Below are 16414 nucleotides of genomic sequence, written 5' to 3'. Positions count from 1 at the left end.
AGTGGCAGGATCGGATCTGGTGATGGGGGAGACGTTGGAGGAGAGTCTGCAATGACCTCAGGATAGGGACGGCAGACGTTGGATGATGACACAAATATGTTTGAAGTGGTTGAGAAGTGTGGGTAGGATGCGGGTCAACCGTAAGAATATTCAATGGGTCATGATCTATAGGCTGATGGCAAACAATGGTAGGCAAGATATTAATAACTTTTGGAAGGGTGTATGAGTACTTTCCTGAAGGGGTTCTAAAGTTATGTGGTTTGACTCGAAATATGGAACATACTCGAAGAAGGTAACATCGGCTGACAGATATCGTTGTAGAGTAGGTGAATAACAACGATAACCTTTTTGAGATCGATGATAACCAAGAAAGACATACTTTAGTGATCGAGCTGATAGTTATCAAGTCTAGGAGAGAGATTGTGAATAAAATACCCAAAATGAAAAATAACCACGTGTAACATGAAAAATCATCAATAAAGATGATAAATCACATAGACTCAAGATTAGAGACAATACGCGAGAGACACCAAACATTAGAGTGAACTAAAGCAAAAAGGGATGAAGCTTGTTTATTTACTCGATTGATAAATTGACTACGAGTGTATTTCCCTAACTGACACGATTCACAATGTAAATTATATACATTTCATAAACTTGGCACCAACTTCTGTAGTTTGGGAAGATTGTGATGACCTAACTGAGCATGAATAATGAGTGGAGAATCTTTGGCTGAGCATGTCTGAGATGACACTTAAAGGTAATAAAGACCTTGAGCTTCACATCTGACGCCCATCATCCGTCCCGAACTCCGATCCTGCAATGTAACATTAATGTTAGTGAAGGTGACAATACAATCAAGAGAACTAGTTAAGCAACTGACTGAAAGTAAATTAAATGGATAATTAGTTACTTAGAGAACAGAAGTAACAAAGATAAATGGTAGAATTCGAACAGTACCAATCCCTTCAGATCAGGTTTGAGAACCATTGGCAGAAGTTATAATAGGTAAGAAACTAGAGGTAGAGAGGGAAGAGAAAATATTTGTATTATCAGTAACATGATAAGACACACCAAAATCAAAGACCCAAGTAGGGATGACAATTTGACTCATTTCCAATGGACACCCGCAAATTTATCCATAATGGATATGGTAAAAATCCACAAAAATGGGTACGGGCACGAGTTCGGGTAATTACCCACAAAAATAAGCGGGTATAAGTGTGAGTATGTACACCTTGATATCCACCCTGTCCCATACCCGTATAATATATTTATGTATTTTAATTTATATTTATATATTTTAATTTATATTAATATATAAATATGTATGTCTATCAATTTTAAAAAGTAAATCGATGTTAATCCAGTATGTATTTAATATAAATGTTTGTTTGTTTCAATAATAATTTTTTTTGAAAACTTTTTAATATTTTAAAAATTTAAAATGGTATGATATTTTATAATTAACCTATTTAATTTAATAGAAATATTAAATGCGGATAACGGGTATGAGTACTTACATACCCATAGGACACAAGTATGTGTGCTAACTTTAGCGCCTAAGCGAGTATGGACTCGGGTACGAGAATTTTTTCAAATCGCAAGTATGGATATAAGTACTATAGTACTCTGTCCAGACCCTGGGTCCAATAGAAGATGATTGAGAGAGACAAACAAATGAATGACCAATGTGTGCAACTGAAGTGGTAGAATCTAAGTTATGATAATTCTGATACCACCTCAGGAAATTATCTTAGTTTGACGTAAAGTTCTAAGGAGTAGTTGAGGGTATCTGAAGAGAGAAAATATCACGGTTTTCTGTAAGTCGAAAATAAAAATCGAAGCCGGATCCAAAAGTAGTATTGGATCGTGAATGGGACGACAAAAATCGGGCCAGAACCAAACGCCAGATGTGCGATGTTAGCGGCGGCGCGTACATCCCCATACATAGATTACTAGAAGCTAATTATATTTCATGTTGTTATAGTATTATGAAAAATAAAAATATTATAATGATTACTTATTTATTTTTTTATACAAAATTATTCTGTAAAATATTTATTTTATATTTTAGTGGTATGTATTAGTATTTTTTTTAAATGAAAACAAAAATAGTGTAAAATTATTTTAGAAAGGTCTGGGGAGAGTATTTCTTCACGTTTGTTGCTTAGGTAGTTTCACTTTGACCTCTCCGTGTCTTACAAACCTTAACCATGAATTTCCTTTGATTAACCAATCACAACGTCATAAAGGAAATTGTATCATCTCAACTCTCAACTCTCAACGGAACTATGGGTTCCATAGAGAACGGTTCATCACTTGTGGAACAATCTCTTCTTCAGGTTCCTCTTTCTCTCTATCTTATTTAACTACATATTTCTTCAATGTTTTTCCACTAATTTCAATACTAAAGGATTTACAAAGTGGTATATTGCTTGTGATGAACAATTGGTTATTTTGTATCTGAAGGATGAAGACAGCAGGCAATATACAGGAGATGGTTCTGTTGACTTTAAAGGAAGGCCTGTTCTCAAGCTCAATACTGGAAATTGGAAAGCTTGCCCATTTATTCTAGGTAACTTCTTTTTTTTCTTTTGCTTTCGGTTATCTAAGAAAGATCTCAAGATTAAGGAATTGGATAGAAACACGGTCTTGAATAAAACAATACTATGGCTGAATTTGATGTATATAGCCGATTCCTCTTAATAGGATAAGGCTTGGTCATTGTTGTTGTTTCACTTATTTATATCATTTTTGTGTAATATGAATCACAGGCAATGAATGTTGCGAACGTTTGGCATACTATGGCATTGGAGCAAATCTTGTTACCTATCTCACTCACAAACTACATCAAGGAAATGTCTCTGCTGCAAGAAATGTCACCACTTGGCAAGGAACTTGTTATCTTACACCACTCATTGGAGCCGTTCTAGCTGATTCTTACTGGGGCAGATACTGGACAATTGCTGTTTTTTCTGCAATTTATTTCATTGTAATTACATACTAATAAGCCTTTATTCTTATAGTTTAGTGATTCTCGAAACACATCTCATTTTTGCTACAGTGCTTGAAATATCCTGACACTAAAATAGAAAACATGCTTGCATTATATCAAGGTTTCATATTTATGGGCAAAGTCAAGAAATATGGACTAAAGAAAAGCAAATTTTGTCAAAGAAGTTTTGAAAAGCGAGGATATGAAAACCTACTTTGAATGTACTAAGATCCAAATTTCTCCCTTCCATGATTGCATTGATTTGGTTCTACTATATATTGAAATTTTTAACATTGAATTAAGGTGTTCTTTTGATTGAATATAATTCCCAATAAATATGTTCTTTTTGTTTGTATTTGTATCAGCATGTTGGTATTCTTTGTCTGTCATTTTTTTCTGCGCATCCTTTGTTTCTTTATACTTTGTTGTTTAAATATCTTCCCTTACATGTTTCAATCTATAACATAGTTGTTTCATGCAGGGAATGTGTACATTGACTCTTTCTGCAACGGTTCCAGCATTGAAGCCTGCAGAGTGTTTTAGTTCGGTGTGCCCTCCAGCTACTTCTGCACAATATGCTATCTTCTTCTTTGGTCTCTACCTGATTGCACTTGGAACTGGTGGTATTAAACCATGCGTGTCATCTTTTGGGGCAGATCAGTTTGATGATACTGATCCTCAAGAACGGATTAAGAAAGGATCCTTTTTCAACTGGTTTTACTTTTCTATCAACATTGGTGCCTTTGTATCAAGCAGTTTTATTGTATGGACTCAAGAAAATGCAGGCTGGGGTATCGGATTTGGCATTCCTGCTTTATTCATGGGGTTAGCTATAGGAAGCTTCTTTTTAGGCACACCCCTCTACAGATTTCAAAAACCAGGGGGAAGCCCTATTACAAGGATATTACAAGTTGTTGTAGCGTCGTTTCGGAAGCGGCGACTGGTTCTCCCTGAGGATAGTAGTCTCTTGTACGAGACACCGGACAAGAGATCTGCGATTCTTGGAAGTAGGAAACTCGAGCATAGCGATGAGCTAAGGCAATTGTTTAATTAACTTTGAGTTTACTATTAACTTTTCCAAGTAATAGTTGGTCGGTCCGCTGATGTTCTTTGATGTCTATTCTCTTAATGAAGGTGTCTCGACAGAGCAGCTATAGTGTCGGATGCTGAGAGGGAAAGCGGTGACAATTCTAACTTGTGGAGACTTTGCACTGTGACACAGGTGGAGGAATTGAAAACTTTGATCCGAATGTTTCCAATTTGGGCTGCTGGAATTGTTTTTAATTCTGTTTATGCCCAGCTGTCCACAATGTTTGTGGAACAAGGAACTATGATGGACACAAGTATTGGTTCCTTCAAAATTCCTCCAGCTTCACTCTCGTGTTTTGATGTAATAAGTGTTATTTTCTGGGTTCCTATCTACGACAAAATTATAGTTCCGATTGCAAGGAAATTTACCGGCAAAGAACGAGGCTTTTCAGAGCTGCAAAGAATGGGAATTGGCCTTTTTATTTCAATCTTTAGCATGTTTGCAGCGGCTTTTGTGGAGATTAAGCGACTGCAGCTTGCGCGAGAGCTTGAGCTTGTTGATAAACCTGTCGCTGTACCGATTAGTGTATTATGGCAAATACCTCAATATTTCTTATTTGGAGCAGCAGAAGTATTCACAAATGTGGGGCAACTTGAGTTTTTCTATGACCAATCTCCCGATGCAATGCGGAGTTTATGCACTGCTTTCTCGCTTTTGACAACTTCATTTGGGAATTACTTGAGCTCTTTCATTCTTACTGTTGTAACTTACTTCACTACACAAGGCGGAAAACCCGGGTGGATTCCGGATAACTTGAACAAAGGTCATCTTGATTATTTTTTCTGGCTTTTAGCTGGGCTTAGTTTCTTAAATATGTTAGTGTATATGATTTCAGCCAAAAAGTACAAGAAGAAAAAAGCTTCTTAGGATTTATCAGGCATTGATTTGGAGTAGAGTGTAGAATCACGTTTTGATGTTTGTTTCTGTCACTGTCTTGATTGTTCTGCATAAGTTCATAATGTACTTCTTTCCCTTGTAAAAAGAAAATCGCTGTTATGTAAGTTGTAAGATACTAAGATTGCTTGCTGATGGGTTGATATATGAATAATAATAGATGAAACAATAATGATAATAACAGAATGATAAGAAGGCGCTTGTAATTGTATATAAATGGAGGAAACAATTACAAGAGTTTTAGCAAGGAATTCCGATAACAAACTGATAGTGGAAGACTATCAATTCTGAAGCACACAGTGCTCCCCAAGTCACTCAGTGACCCCACAATTCTATCAGAATTCATATCTAATTATTCTCTATTTCCTCTCTTCGTCTCACAATGAGTGGTTCAGTTGACTATTTCACATATATTAAGAAAAAGAAATAAATGAAAGAGAGTGAATGATATTTTATTAAAATATTCTTATCATGTAGTGTGAATGATAAAAATAATATTAATTAAAGGGTTAAATTGAAAAAGATGCATTGAAAATTGAAATGAGTCATTCATTTTAGAATACTCTTTTATTCTAAATGAGTGAGTCACTTATCGTGGAACGAATGGAGTATATAACCACACGCCCATACAGATCATGCATCAATCAACCACATCATCATTCTATATTCCCTTTCCTTTCTTTGTACACCCTCCATATCTTTGGTTTGAGCTTAATATCAAGACCCATCTCTGGATCCATGTTTCTATCAACACCATGCTCCATAGAAACAACCTTGTCCTCAAGGCTAAAGTCTGGAAATTGACCACGCAAAAAAGCATCATCTTCCCAAGTAACATAATCCAAAGACTTATATTTCCATTTGATCAAACTTTGGTACACAACCACACCCCTGCATAGTTACCCTAGAGCCCATCACTTGTTCGGGGTACACATCAACAACACCTGTTATTTCCATGTCTTTGGGAAGTTCACCTTGAACTTGATACTCTCATATGGCTTTCTTCAGCAACGACACATGAAAGACAAGATGAATACGAGATTGTTCGGGGAGTTGCAATCTATAGGCCAACTCTCCAATTTTTGCCAAAATTTTAAAAGGCCCATAGAAGCGAGCAGATAACTTTTGATTGATCCTCTTGACCATATAATGTTGTCTATGAGGGCGTAGCTTCAAAAAGATCCATTCCCCTCCAACAAAAGACAAGTATATCCTCCTCTTGTTCGCATAGCTAGCCATCTGGTCTTGAGCTCGTGAGAGATGCAATTTGAGTTGATTTAGAGCCTCATTTCGCTCACTTAATTCCATCGCAACAACTGTCACCTTGGTCTCATCGGTTAAAAACCGCAAAATACTAGGAGGTTGTCTGCCATACACCACTTCACACAGAGTCTTACCAATAGACACATGGTAAGTGGTGTTATACCAGAACTCGGCCCACGAAATCCAATTTGACCATATTTTGGGCTGATCTGAAGCAAACCATCTCAAATAGCTCTCCAAACACCGATTTATGACTTCTGTTTGTCCACCAGTTTTCGGATGGTATGCTGAACTCATCTGCAATTTCGTACCCTCCAATTTAAATAATTCCAACCAAAAATTGCTAACAAATAAGGGATCCCTATCACTGATAAGGGAGTTAGGGATACCATGAAGCCTCATTATTTCTTTAACAAACAGTTCAGCAATGGATTTGGTTGTATATGGATGTTTAAGCAGTATAAAACGACTATATTTGGATAATTTGTCCACTACTACTAACACAACCTCATAACCCCTCGACTTGGGCAATCCCGTAATGAAATCTAACGATAATTCTTCCCAAATGGAATTAGGAATGGGAAGGGGTTGCAGCAAACCTCCGGGTGTAGTCACGACATACTTTTGCTTCTGACACACATCACAAGCCCTGACAAAGTCTCTCACACTTCTCTGCATTCCAACCCAGTACAAATTGTCTTCCAATCTTCTATAGGTTCTAAGAAAACTAGAGTGTCCTTCAGTGGGGGTACTATGATATTCTTATAATATGATAGGAATTTATAGCGATTTGGGAGAAAGAACTAACCTCTCATGGTAAAATAGAATTTCTTGTTTGACATGGAATCCTGGTTTAGCTTCACGGGAGACTTGTAATTCTTGGGTCAATAGCAATTTCTTGCTATGCATCCTGTCACACCCCGATTTTGATCCTGAATCGCTGATTCGATGTATTCATCATAGCTGTTACATCTTTGCATATCATATCATATCATGCATTCCATACCGCATAATGCCCACAGTGTTAACCGGAATAATTTATTTTTTCAGATTCATGGATAAATCGGGCAGACTGATTTCAAATGTGCATAAAATTAGCGGACAAAAAATTTCAAAATCTAGTCTGCAGACGTCAGTTTTATTAATCTACTATTCCTATAGTTTAACCTGATGTGCTTGTTTTATTTTTTTCGACTATTTTTTCGGTCGCATTTTTATTAGTCTGAGTCTTTTAACGATCAAATTTTATTTCAAAATTAGATCAAACGTTGTATATTTCCGAGAGATTTATTTTGTGCCGATCATTTTGGTGCATTCAATTTAATTTTTGAAGCACTTTTATGTCCGACTTTATTTTATTTTGAGTCATTTTATTTTTATTTTTATTTTCGTCAAAATAATTGAAATATTTAAATAGGATTAGTTGTGGTTTTGTTTCAATTTTATTGTATTTATTTTTTAGTCTTTTGTTTTTATTTAATTTATTTAGTTTTAAATTAATTTGGTCTCTTAGATAAATATCCAAGGGTATTTGTGGCATTTGCATTAACTTGTAACCCTAAGGACTACTGTATATTTGAACTTATGCATGACCATGAAGGATAGCCAATAGCACACAGGCGGCTACCCCCATATGCCAACGTCTCTAGTAGTGTTTTAGGGAGAAACCTCATTTTGCTACCATTTTTTTGTATGAATGTCATGTACCTTATCCTCTCTTCATGTTGAGAAAGAAAGTCAACTTAACTCACTCCATTTCCTCTTATTAATCACAACCTCTCACAAACTATATAGCATTCATCTTCCATGTAAAAAAAATCCAAGAAAACCAAGATCTAAACATCACTCTTCCACAAACTTTCATTCTAACACTCACACAATGAAAACCAACAACACACTCATGCTTCCATTCATCATCTTCATCATGAAACTCATTAAATCATAACACCTCATTCTCATATTTTATTATTCTTCATTCTCACAACCTTCATAAACATAACCTCTTCTAATGGTAAAAAAATCCTCTCCATTCAAACCAAAGATAAACATGAAGACATCATAATTTCTACACTCTTAATATTTTCTTCTACACTCCCTCCACCATGAATAACTCAAGAATATTTCTAATAGATCTAACCTCCATACTAGAAAAAACCTTTCAATCACCTTGTTATAACTCAACACCATTGGCCACCAAACTCTACACTTTGTCGTACCTCTCAATCATAAGACCACACACCGGTCATCTTTTCGGTACTCTTTAATTACTTTCTCTTGTTTGTTAAAATATTGTCATGAATTCTTTTTATTCTAGATCTAAAATTTGTGTTTGAGTTTTGTTAACTTGTGTTTGAGAGTCTTTGTTAGTTTTTATGATTTGAGAACATCCATGAGGAAGAAAATATACATATTTTACTTTGTTTGTTGTTTTGTTTAATTGTTGGTGTTGTTCATGAAACCTACGAGAAGGTGATGTTTTCCTGTACCAAGGCCATGCGCGAGAGAGAGTTGTTTATGGAAATATTTTTCATCAACTATTTTTCCTACTGATATGAAAGAGATAAATGGATGTTTTTTCGTTTTATGTTTACTCAACTATAACATGTGTCACCGTCTCATTAATCTTTTTGAATTTTTCTTTTTTTAAAAGAAGAGACCTGAGATTTTATTTTCTAAAGAGGTGAGGTGCCTAGCCCCTTTGTTCTCATATGTTTGTTATTTTCCTTCTCTTCTTATTAGTTTTTTTAAAATTTAATATATATAATATATATATATATATATATATATATATATTATATATTATATATATATATATATATTAATTAGGTTTTTCTTTATTCTTTTTAAAAAAAAAAAATAATAATAATAATATATATAATTTAATTAGTAGACAATATCATTTTTCACCTTTTATTTATTTCATTATTTTTCTACATTTCTTATGATTTAGTTCAATCATTTTAGTATTTATTTACTGGTTTAAATCTTTACTTAATTAGTTTATTAAACCTGATTTAATTAATTGCTTTACTTTAATTACTAATTGTTTGGTTAAATAATATTTAGTCAATTAATTATGTAATTTCGTTACTCATGTTCATATTCTCATACATGTAAATAATCATGTTCCACATCTCACTGTCGATTAAATAAACTTCAAATTATTTTCAAAAAAACATTTTCATTTTCAAACTTTTTTTTATCTCACTTATGTTATTAAAACCATTTTCTTAAATAAAATCTGAAAAAAAATTACTCTTGATGGAATATCCAGTCGTAATCCCGAATATTATGTCCAAGTTGTATGAGCCTGCAAGCCATAAGTATTCGTCTTCTCTTCAAAACATTCCAATATTCAAATCTTTTTTCTCAATAAAATTTGAAGAAAAAAATTACCCTGGATGGAATATTCAGTCGTAATCCCGAATATTAAGTCCAAGTTGTAAGAGCTTGTAAGCCTTATGTATTCGTCTTTTCTTTAAAACACTTGTAATTATTCAAATTTCTTTTCTCAATAAAATTGGAAGAAAAATATTACCTGGGTGAAAGGTCCAAACGTAGTCTCGAGTATTAGACCCAAGTTGTAAGAGCTTGCAAGTCATAAATACTCGTCTTTCAAGCCCAAAAATACATTCAACTAATCAAACTCTTTTTTCGCCACCGTGCGATCTTTAAAACTTTTTCATAAACGAAAGACATCTTGTCTTAAGGTGATGTAAAGCAATGCTTCGGCCATAATTGTTGAGTTGAGATAAGTGACGTTTTTCCGAATGTTGATTTGTAAATCCATTCGATGTGTGGTATACGTCCGCTCCTCATCTGTTTTGGGTAAAATAATGTTTTCGTCGATTAATACAATATAGATTTCGCTAAAATCGACCAACAAACAAATATTTTTCTACCCAGAACTACATAAGCCTTGAGTTCTCTATTGCACCCGGAGATACGTAGGAGCAGGATTTGTAAATCTTGTCAGGCACATTAATAAGAAAATTAGGTTTAGTCTCCTTCGTTGCAAAATCCAAAAACATTCTTCTCTCTTTTATTCTTTCTTTCCCACTTAATAACTTGAGATGCCTAACATTTCAAACTAACACTAACACGCACAACTAACCTAATGGTTCCCGTTGAGTACAACGGACGTGAGGGGTACTAATACCTTCCCCTTGTGTAATCGACTCTCGAACCCTGATATTGGTTGCGACGACCATAATCATTGTCGTTCTTTCTTGGGTTTTATCGATATTTCCCATTTCCTTTTTAGGAATAAATAAAGTTTGGTGGCGACTCTGTTTAGTCCATCACGCGAGCGTGCGATTGTGCTTCGCTAAGTCTTGATCTCCTTTTTTCGAGGTGCGACACACCCATTACGAATAAAAAATCATGGTGTTGGACTTAGTTTCATCATAGCACCTGGACATGGCATCAACAACCTTATTATCTAAGCCATGTTTATATTTTGTTAAGATATGTGGGTGGGGCTAACTCAACCCTACAAAATCGGTTGGGATTGCTCCCACTTATAAACACATGTTCATGCCATATATCATCTGACGTGGGACTCTTAACACCTCCCTCACGCTCAGGACTAGACAACTGGAGTGTGAGAATAAATGGTGGGTGACCCGATAGCGGAAACTATAGTAGATGGACCACCGGATCTTAAACCAAACTTTGATACCATGTTAAGAAATGTGGTTGGACCTAACTCAACCTTGCAAAACTGGTTGGTAGAGTGAGGATTGCTCCCTCTTATAAACACATATTCAGGCCATATATTATCCTATGTGGGACTCTTAACATATTTTACCTCAAACTGATAACCTAGCAGCTTGGCTAACCAACATTGTTGGTCAGAAGAGGAGACTCTTTGTTGTAAGAAATGTTTTAAACTCTTATGAACAGTGTAGATGATGAACTATTTTCCCAATAAATAGTGCCTCAAGTGTTGAATACTTAAGACCAATGCCATCAATTTTTTTCATACACCAATTTAGCTAAATTGCCATCAGATAATGCCTTGTTAAAAAAAGCTATTGGTTACCTCTATTGCATAAGGACTGCACCAATCCCTCTACCAGCCGCATCACATTCGACTTCAAATGGGAGCTCAAAATTTAGGAGCACAAGAACTGAAGGTGAAGTCATAATTTGCTTCATTAAATTGAAATCTTTCATTGCATCTGTTCTCTAAACAAACTTGTCCTTCTTAGTCAAATATGTCAGAGGTTTTGCCATTTTACCATAGTATTTTATGAACTTTCTGTAATAACTTGTAAGGCCTAAAAACCCACGAACCCCCTTCACATTCTTTGGCTCAGGCCACTCTAGAATGCACCTAACTTTCTCTGGATTCGCTGCCATCACATCTCCAGAGATAATATGGCTTAGATAGTCAATTTGCTTGCAACCAAATTTGCACTTAGACTGGTTTGCAACAAAGCAATTTGCTAACAGCACTGACAAAACTTGTGTTAAGTGATCTTGATGTTCTTGAGTATCTATGCTATACACTAGAATATCATAAAAAAAACAATATAAATTTCCTCAAAAATGGTCGAAAAAACACATTCATGGTGGCTTGAAAAGTGGTTGGGGCATTCATCAACCTAAAGGGTATAACAAGTGTCATACCCCAAAATTCGTCATACCTTTCACAATGATCATTTAGGTTACTAACCCTAATCATTTGCATATCCTGATAAGCATTCGTCTCATCTACATATCCATAGTATCATAATACATTCCACTTGCATTTGAAAAGCTAAAAATCATGGATTCAAGGGTCTTTATCACACAAGGGGCATTGAATAGGAGGTGAGCCATTCATCCTTGTTGTCTTCATCATGGAGCATAACTTGAAACCCTAATGGTATACCCATGGTTTGGAAAGGTGCTTGTGTAACCTTGTGCCTTTTCTTGAAACCCTAGTTGTTGTTTCATATCCATGTTGGGCCGTTTGCTTTGGGATTTGATTGGAAGGCATTATTGTTTGGTGCAAATATTTGATTTGATGATTGGCATTTTTGATCTTGTGTTTGAAACCCTAACATATGAATTAAACCATCTGATAATTTTTGGGTTTGCATCATCCCATTTGCTTGATGATCCTTCTGGTACAAGGCCTTGTTTCATTCATGTTTTCATTCAAATCCATTTTTCATTGATTCAAATTCATATTGCATTTCTAATTCATCGATTTTTTATTCTTGTCCCATTAATCTCATTTATTCAAGTTCCATAAGCCCATGGTCCATTCATAGCCCATATGATCCAAAGAGATTTCAAACATAATTTTGGAGGGAAATATGATATTTGAATAAGACTTGTTTCATTGATCAAAGGAACTATTTCCATCCAAAGAGTCCATTCCTTTAAAACAAATCCAAGCTTACAATATTTATACAAAAAATACAATTTTGACAAATTATTGACTTTGGTCAACAATTGACTTTTTGGTCAACTTTGACCAAAGTCAACCCACCCATTTCTAAACCTAAATCTCATTTTCCAAACCATTACTCGTGTTCTTAACCTTCTCTAAACCATAACCACATGTTCCTTTTAAGTCATTACAACCAAGATCTAAACCTTGTTCATTACATTACAATAGAAGGCCTAAACCATATTCCAAGTGACCTTTCATACACATTTCTAAACCAATACATTTGCCATATATGAACCATAAACATTCCCATTATTCAATTCCAATCACATTACAATACACAATTTATCACATAATTTACAACAACAAGCCAATTCTAATGCAACTCCATAATAAAGAATCATAACTTATGAACCAATTGTTAACCTGCAAAATCAAACCATTCATGTTATCATAACCATAATTGCATACAACAATACATTAACAAAACCTCTAAATGACAATTCCGAGCTTGAATCCAAGCAAATTAAGCATTAACCATTGACCTACTTTCCCTCAAATCTTTAAGTTCTGTTTCCTGCCATTTCCATCTATCATGCTACCAAACATAGGCCAAGCAATGCACATGATCCATCCTGCTGCAACATAAACATAAGCAGTCACCATAAATTAGCAACCCATTGAACATACCAAACATTGCCCTTACTAACTCTAGCTGTCAGTTCATAATTAAACATTAACCTTTACTTTCAGTTTCAAAACTAACAACTAATGGTTTATTAACTAACATCAACCAGAATTTTTTAACCAATTTAAAATAAAATATTCTAAACAACTTATTCCAAATGCAAAAATAACTTCATTCCACGAGGCCCTATTAAACATGTATTCCAAGCAACTTGAATATTTAATAAATGCATAACAGAGCTTAACACGCGTACACCTGCGAATTTCCTTTTAATAGGGCATGGAAAAAAATTCACAACTACTGTACACCCTGCACATTTTCTAAAAGAACTCATAACTCTGGAAAACTTGAAGTCCACCATAACCAACAACCGCATAACAGTTACAAAAAAATAAAGCCAAATTAAGTTACACATTCACTCAAGTTATATTCAATTAGATTCAAACCCAAATTGAAACTAAATTCAAATTCAACTTAATGCATTTCCATTTCATTTGAATTTACATTTCGATTTACTAACTAATTTATTTCATTCTAATAGAACATATCATATTTCAATTAACCAGTTCAATTTCTAACCAACTTTTCATTTCATTTGAATTACAATTTCTGACTAAAAACTGACTCAAACTGAATTTGCAGATGAATTTCGGGAGGATTTCATTATAATTTCTAACCGTTTTGTGCTCTATATAAGTGTAATACCCCAATTTTGACCCTAAGATCCCTCATGTCATCTCATCATTTGCATTAGCTTTGGGATCACACCTTGGTATCCTCCTCACCCCTCATTCATTAGGTTTGCATTGGGAGAGATCACCAAGCATATTTGATTGTATCATACTTTATTTTTATTTGTTTATTAACTAAAATACCAAAAAATATGTCTAGTGTAACTTTGTTTCTTTTGTAGGTAGTGTGTGTGTCCACATGTGCCTCATCAAGCTCACAACTAGGGTTTAAGATCCTAAGTGCAAGGTATCAAGCAAGCAAAGATCCAATTTAGTTCTGAGCATCATATATGGATCCCCATATTCTTTATTTGTCAATTTGATCAAGAATGCATCAAGATTTTGAAGTTTGTTTGCCTTGGAAGCCCTAATCCATATGGGTATCTTGTGTGTCTTCCTCAGTAAGTTTCTTCAACAAATTTGTCAATATTATCAAGGGATACTACATTGTAATTCATCTTATGCATATATGATTCTCCATTAGCCCCAAATAGCAAAGGAACTTCAAGTTTGCAAGTTGGTTCAATGAGGTTGACCAGAAAAGTCAACTGGTCAAATCTAGGGTTTCCTAGACCCTATATCCTACAATTTTTGTCATATGAAAATGACTCCAAGAGAAAAATTACTCTTTATGAAATTCAAAACAACTTTCATGTTGGAATCAAGAGTTAAGTTTACCTGGAAAGTCATTGTTTATGGTGAAAGATTATATGTCATTTTGTTTATGCCCTAGATGGAAGGTCAACTTCCAAGAACCATAACTTACTCAATTTTTATGATATGAATACTATCCAAGTTTCATGATCAATTTCAAGGTGTATTATCCAACTTTTCTTCTTTGATAAATGTCAAATTTAACTTTCAATGGCATGTACCAAGAGAAAACATTATAGGTCATTTTGAGCCATCATCATTGAACAAGCAATTTTCCTCAACTTCTAAAATCCACAACTCCCTCATACAAGATTCAAATGGTGTCAAATTTATGACCAAATTGAAAAGGATTTAAATAGATACAACTTTAAAGAAGGAACCAAAGTCATTTTAAGCTCATAGCAAAAGTTATTCAAGGTGGAAAAAGTGGTAATTTGACTTTCAACTTAGAAAATTTTCAACTATGTTTGATTCTTCCAAGTTCCACACCAAAATCCATCACGATCCAAGCTCCAAATGGAAAAACTTTCAACAGAAAAGTTGTTCCTCTTCATGCTAGATTTCCAAAGAGTCTAAGATCATTGCATTTGAATTAATTTTGAGGGACTTGCGCATGGGTGCATTGCATGGCCCTATTTGGAAACTTTTGTGATCAATTTTCAATCAATATTGCATGGCTTCATGAATTGCTTTCAGCATCACATGTGCACGAATTTGGACTTATTTCAATCATCAATTAAGTCTTGTGTCATGCCCATGAAACCATGCACACCACATTGCTATTTTTGGCCAATTTTTGAAAGACCCTGAGCCAAAGATTTGACCTGAAAACTCTCTCACCCTCCATTGATAGAACACCTTGAGGATTTATCTTGAAATCGAGTTTTAATTCCCCTTTTGTTTTAGGATTGAAACTCCAAAGGTTCAAGCTTTTTTGCATCCAAATCATCTCCTACAAGTTGGTAGAAGCAAGGCAAAGCAAATTGGAAGAGAGATCGAGCTCCATTACTGCAAATAGAAGGTGATTTTTGAGAAACTTTCCTTTTTCGATTCTCCCTCAATTCTCCATCATTTCTCTTGATTCTTGGTTGTCTGAAGTCATACCAATATAAACAAGATTGAGTTGCTTTGAGGTTAAATCGAAGCAACTCAGTTCATCCACCTCATTTTCAATTCCATGTCTCTCTTTATATAGTGAGAATTGGAAAAAATAGAGGTCGGATTTGTGCTCTCCATCATTTTCTCTTTAAATCGATATATGCATCTTCCATTTTCATGAGCTTTGGAGATGGATCAATCCGGTGAGGGCCATCAGAGAAGATGACCGGAGCTAGGGCTCTGGTGCTGCGCTGGAACGTCCCAAGCCATCTGATACTTGCCTTGTGTTCTAATCTTGGCCGTTGGTTTGAATTACCACGTTTGCAGCACGTTTGACTTGGTGCATGGTAGAAATCACACGCGTGGCCATCAGATTTGCCACCTCAATTAATGAGGGAGATTTGATGGCCCTTGTTTTTTCTCTTTTTATTTGAATTTCCGACTTTCGTTTTAATTAGCTTATTTTGTTTAATTCATTATAAATTCATTTTTAATCCAAAAATATGGGACTTTCACCAAAAATCTTTAAATAATTTCCTCTTCCATATTTTGAATTAAAATCATTTTTTGGATTATATTTCATATTTTTTTTGTGAATTAAATAGTTTTGACT

At 34.7% G+C, this 16414-nt stretch overlaps 1 protein-coding gene across 1 annotated transcript; it reads left to right on the top strand.

The window, feature by feature from the left end:
* The first annotated feature begins 2110 nt into the window (after positions 1–2110).
* Positions 2111–5117, top strand: LOC127106803 (protein NRT1/ PTR FAMILY 8.3). Its single transcript, XM_051044100.1, has 5 exons — positions 2111–2345; positions 2473–2578; positions 2778–2995; positions 3480–4036; positions 4133–5117. The coding sequence occupies exons 1-5, from the start codon at positions 2295–2297 to the stop codon at positions 4953–4955; spliced, it is 1755 nt and encodes a 584-aa protein (XP_050900057.1). The 5' UTR covers positions 2111–2294; the 3' UTR covers positions 4956–5117.
* The last annotated feature ends 11297 nt before the right edge of the window (positions 5118–16414 follow it).

The sequence above is a fragment of the Lathyrus oleraceus genome, chromosome 7 (genome assembly GCF_024323335.1).
Source record: "Lathyrus oleraceus cultivar Zhongwan6 chromosome 7, CAAS_Psat_ZW6_1.0, whole genome shotgun sequence".
NCBI classification, from domain to species: domain Eukaryota; kingdom Viridiplantae; phylum Streptophyta; class Magnoliopsida; order Fabales; family Fabaceae; genus Lathyrus; species Lathyrus oleraceus.
The sequence above is the reverse complement of the archived record's forward strand: the minus strand, read 5'-3'. Positions and strand labels throughout refer to the sequence as shown.

Coding starts and splice junctions, on each gene's coding strand:
- LOC127106803 (XM_051044100.1), top strand. CDS start 2,295: ATGGGTTCCATAGAGAACGGTTCATCACTTGTGGAACAATCTCTTCTT. Junction 2,346..2,472: donor TGGAACAATCTCTTCTTCAG/GTTCCTCTTTCT, acceptor TTGTATCTGAAG/GATGAAGACAGCAGGCAATA. Junction 2,579..2,777: donor AGCTTGCCCATTTATTCTAG/GTAACTTCTTTT, acceptor TATGAATCACAG/GCAATGAATGTTGCGAACGT.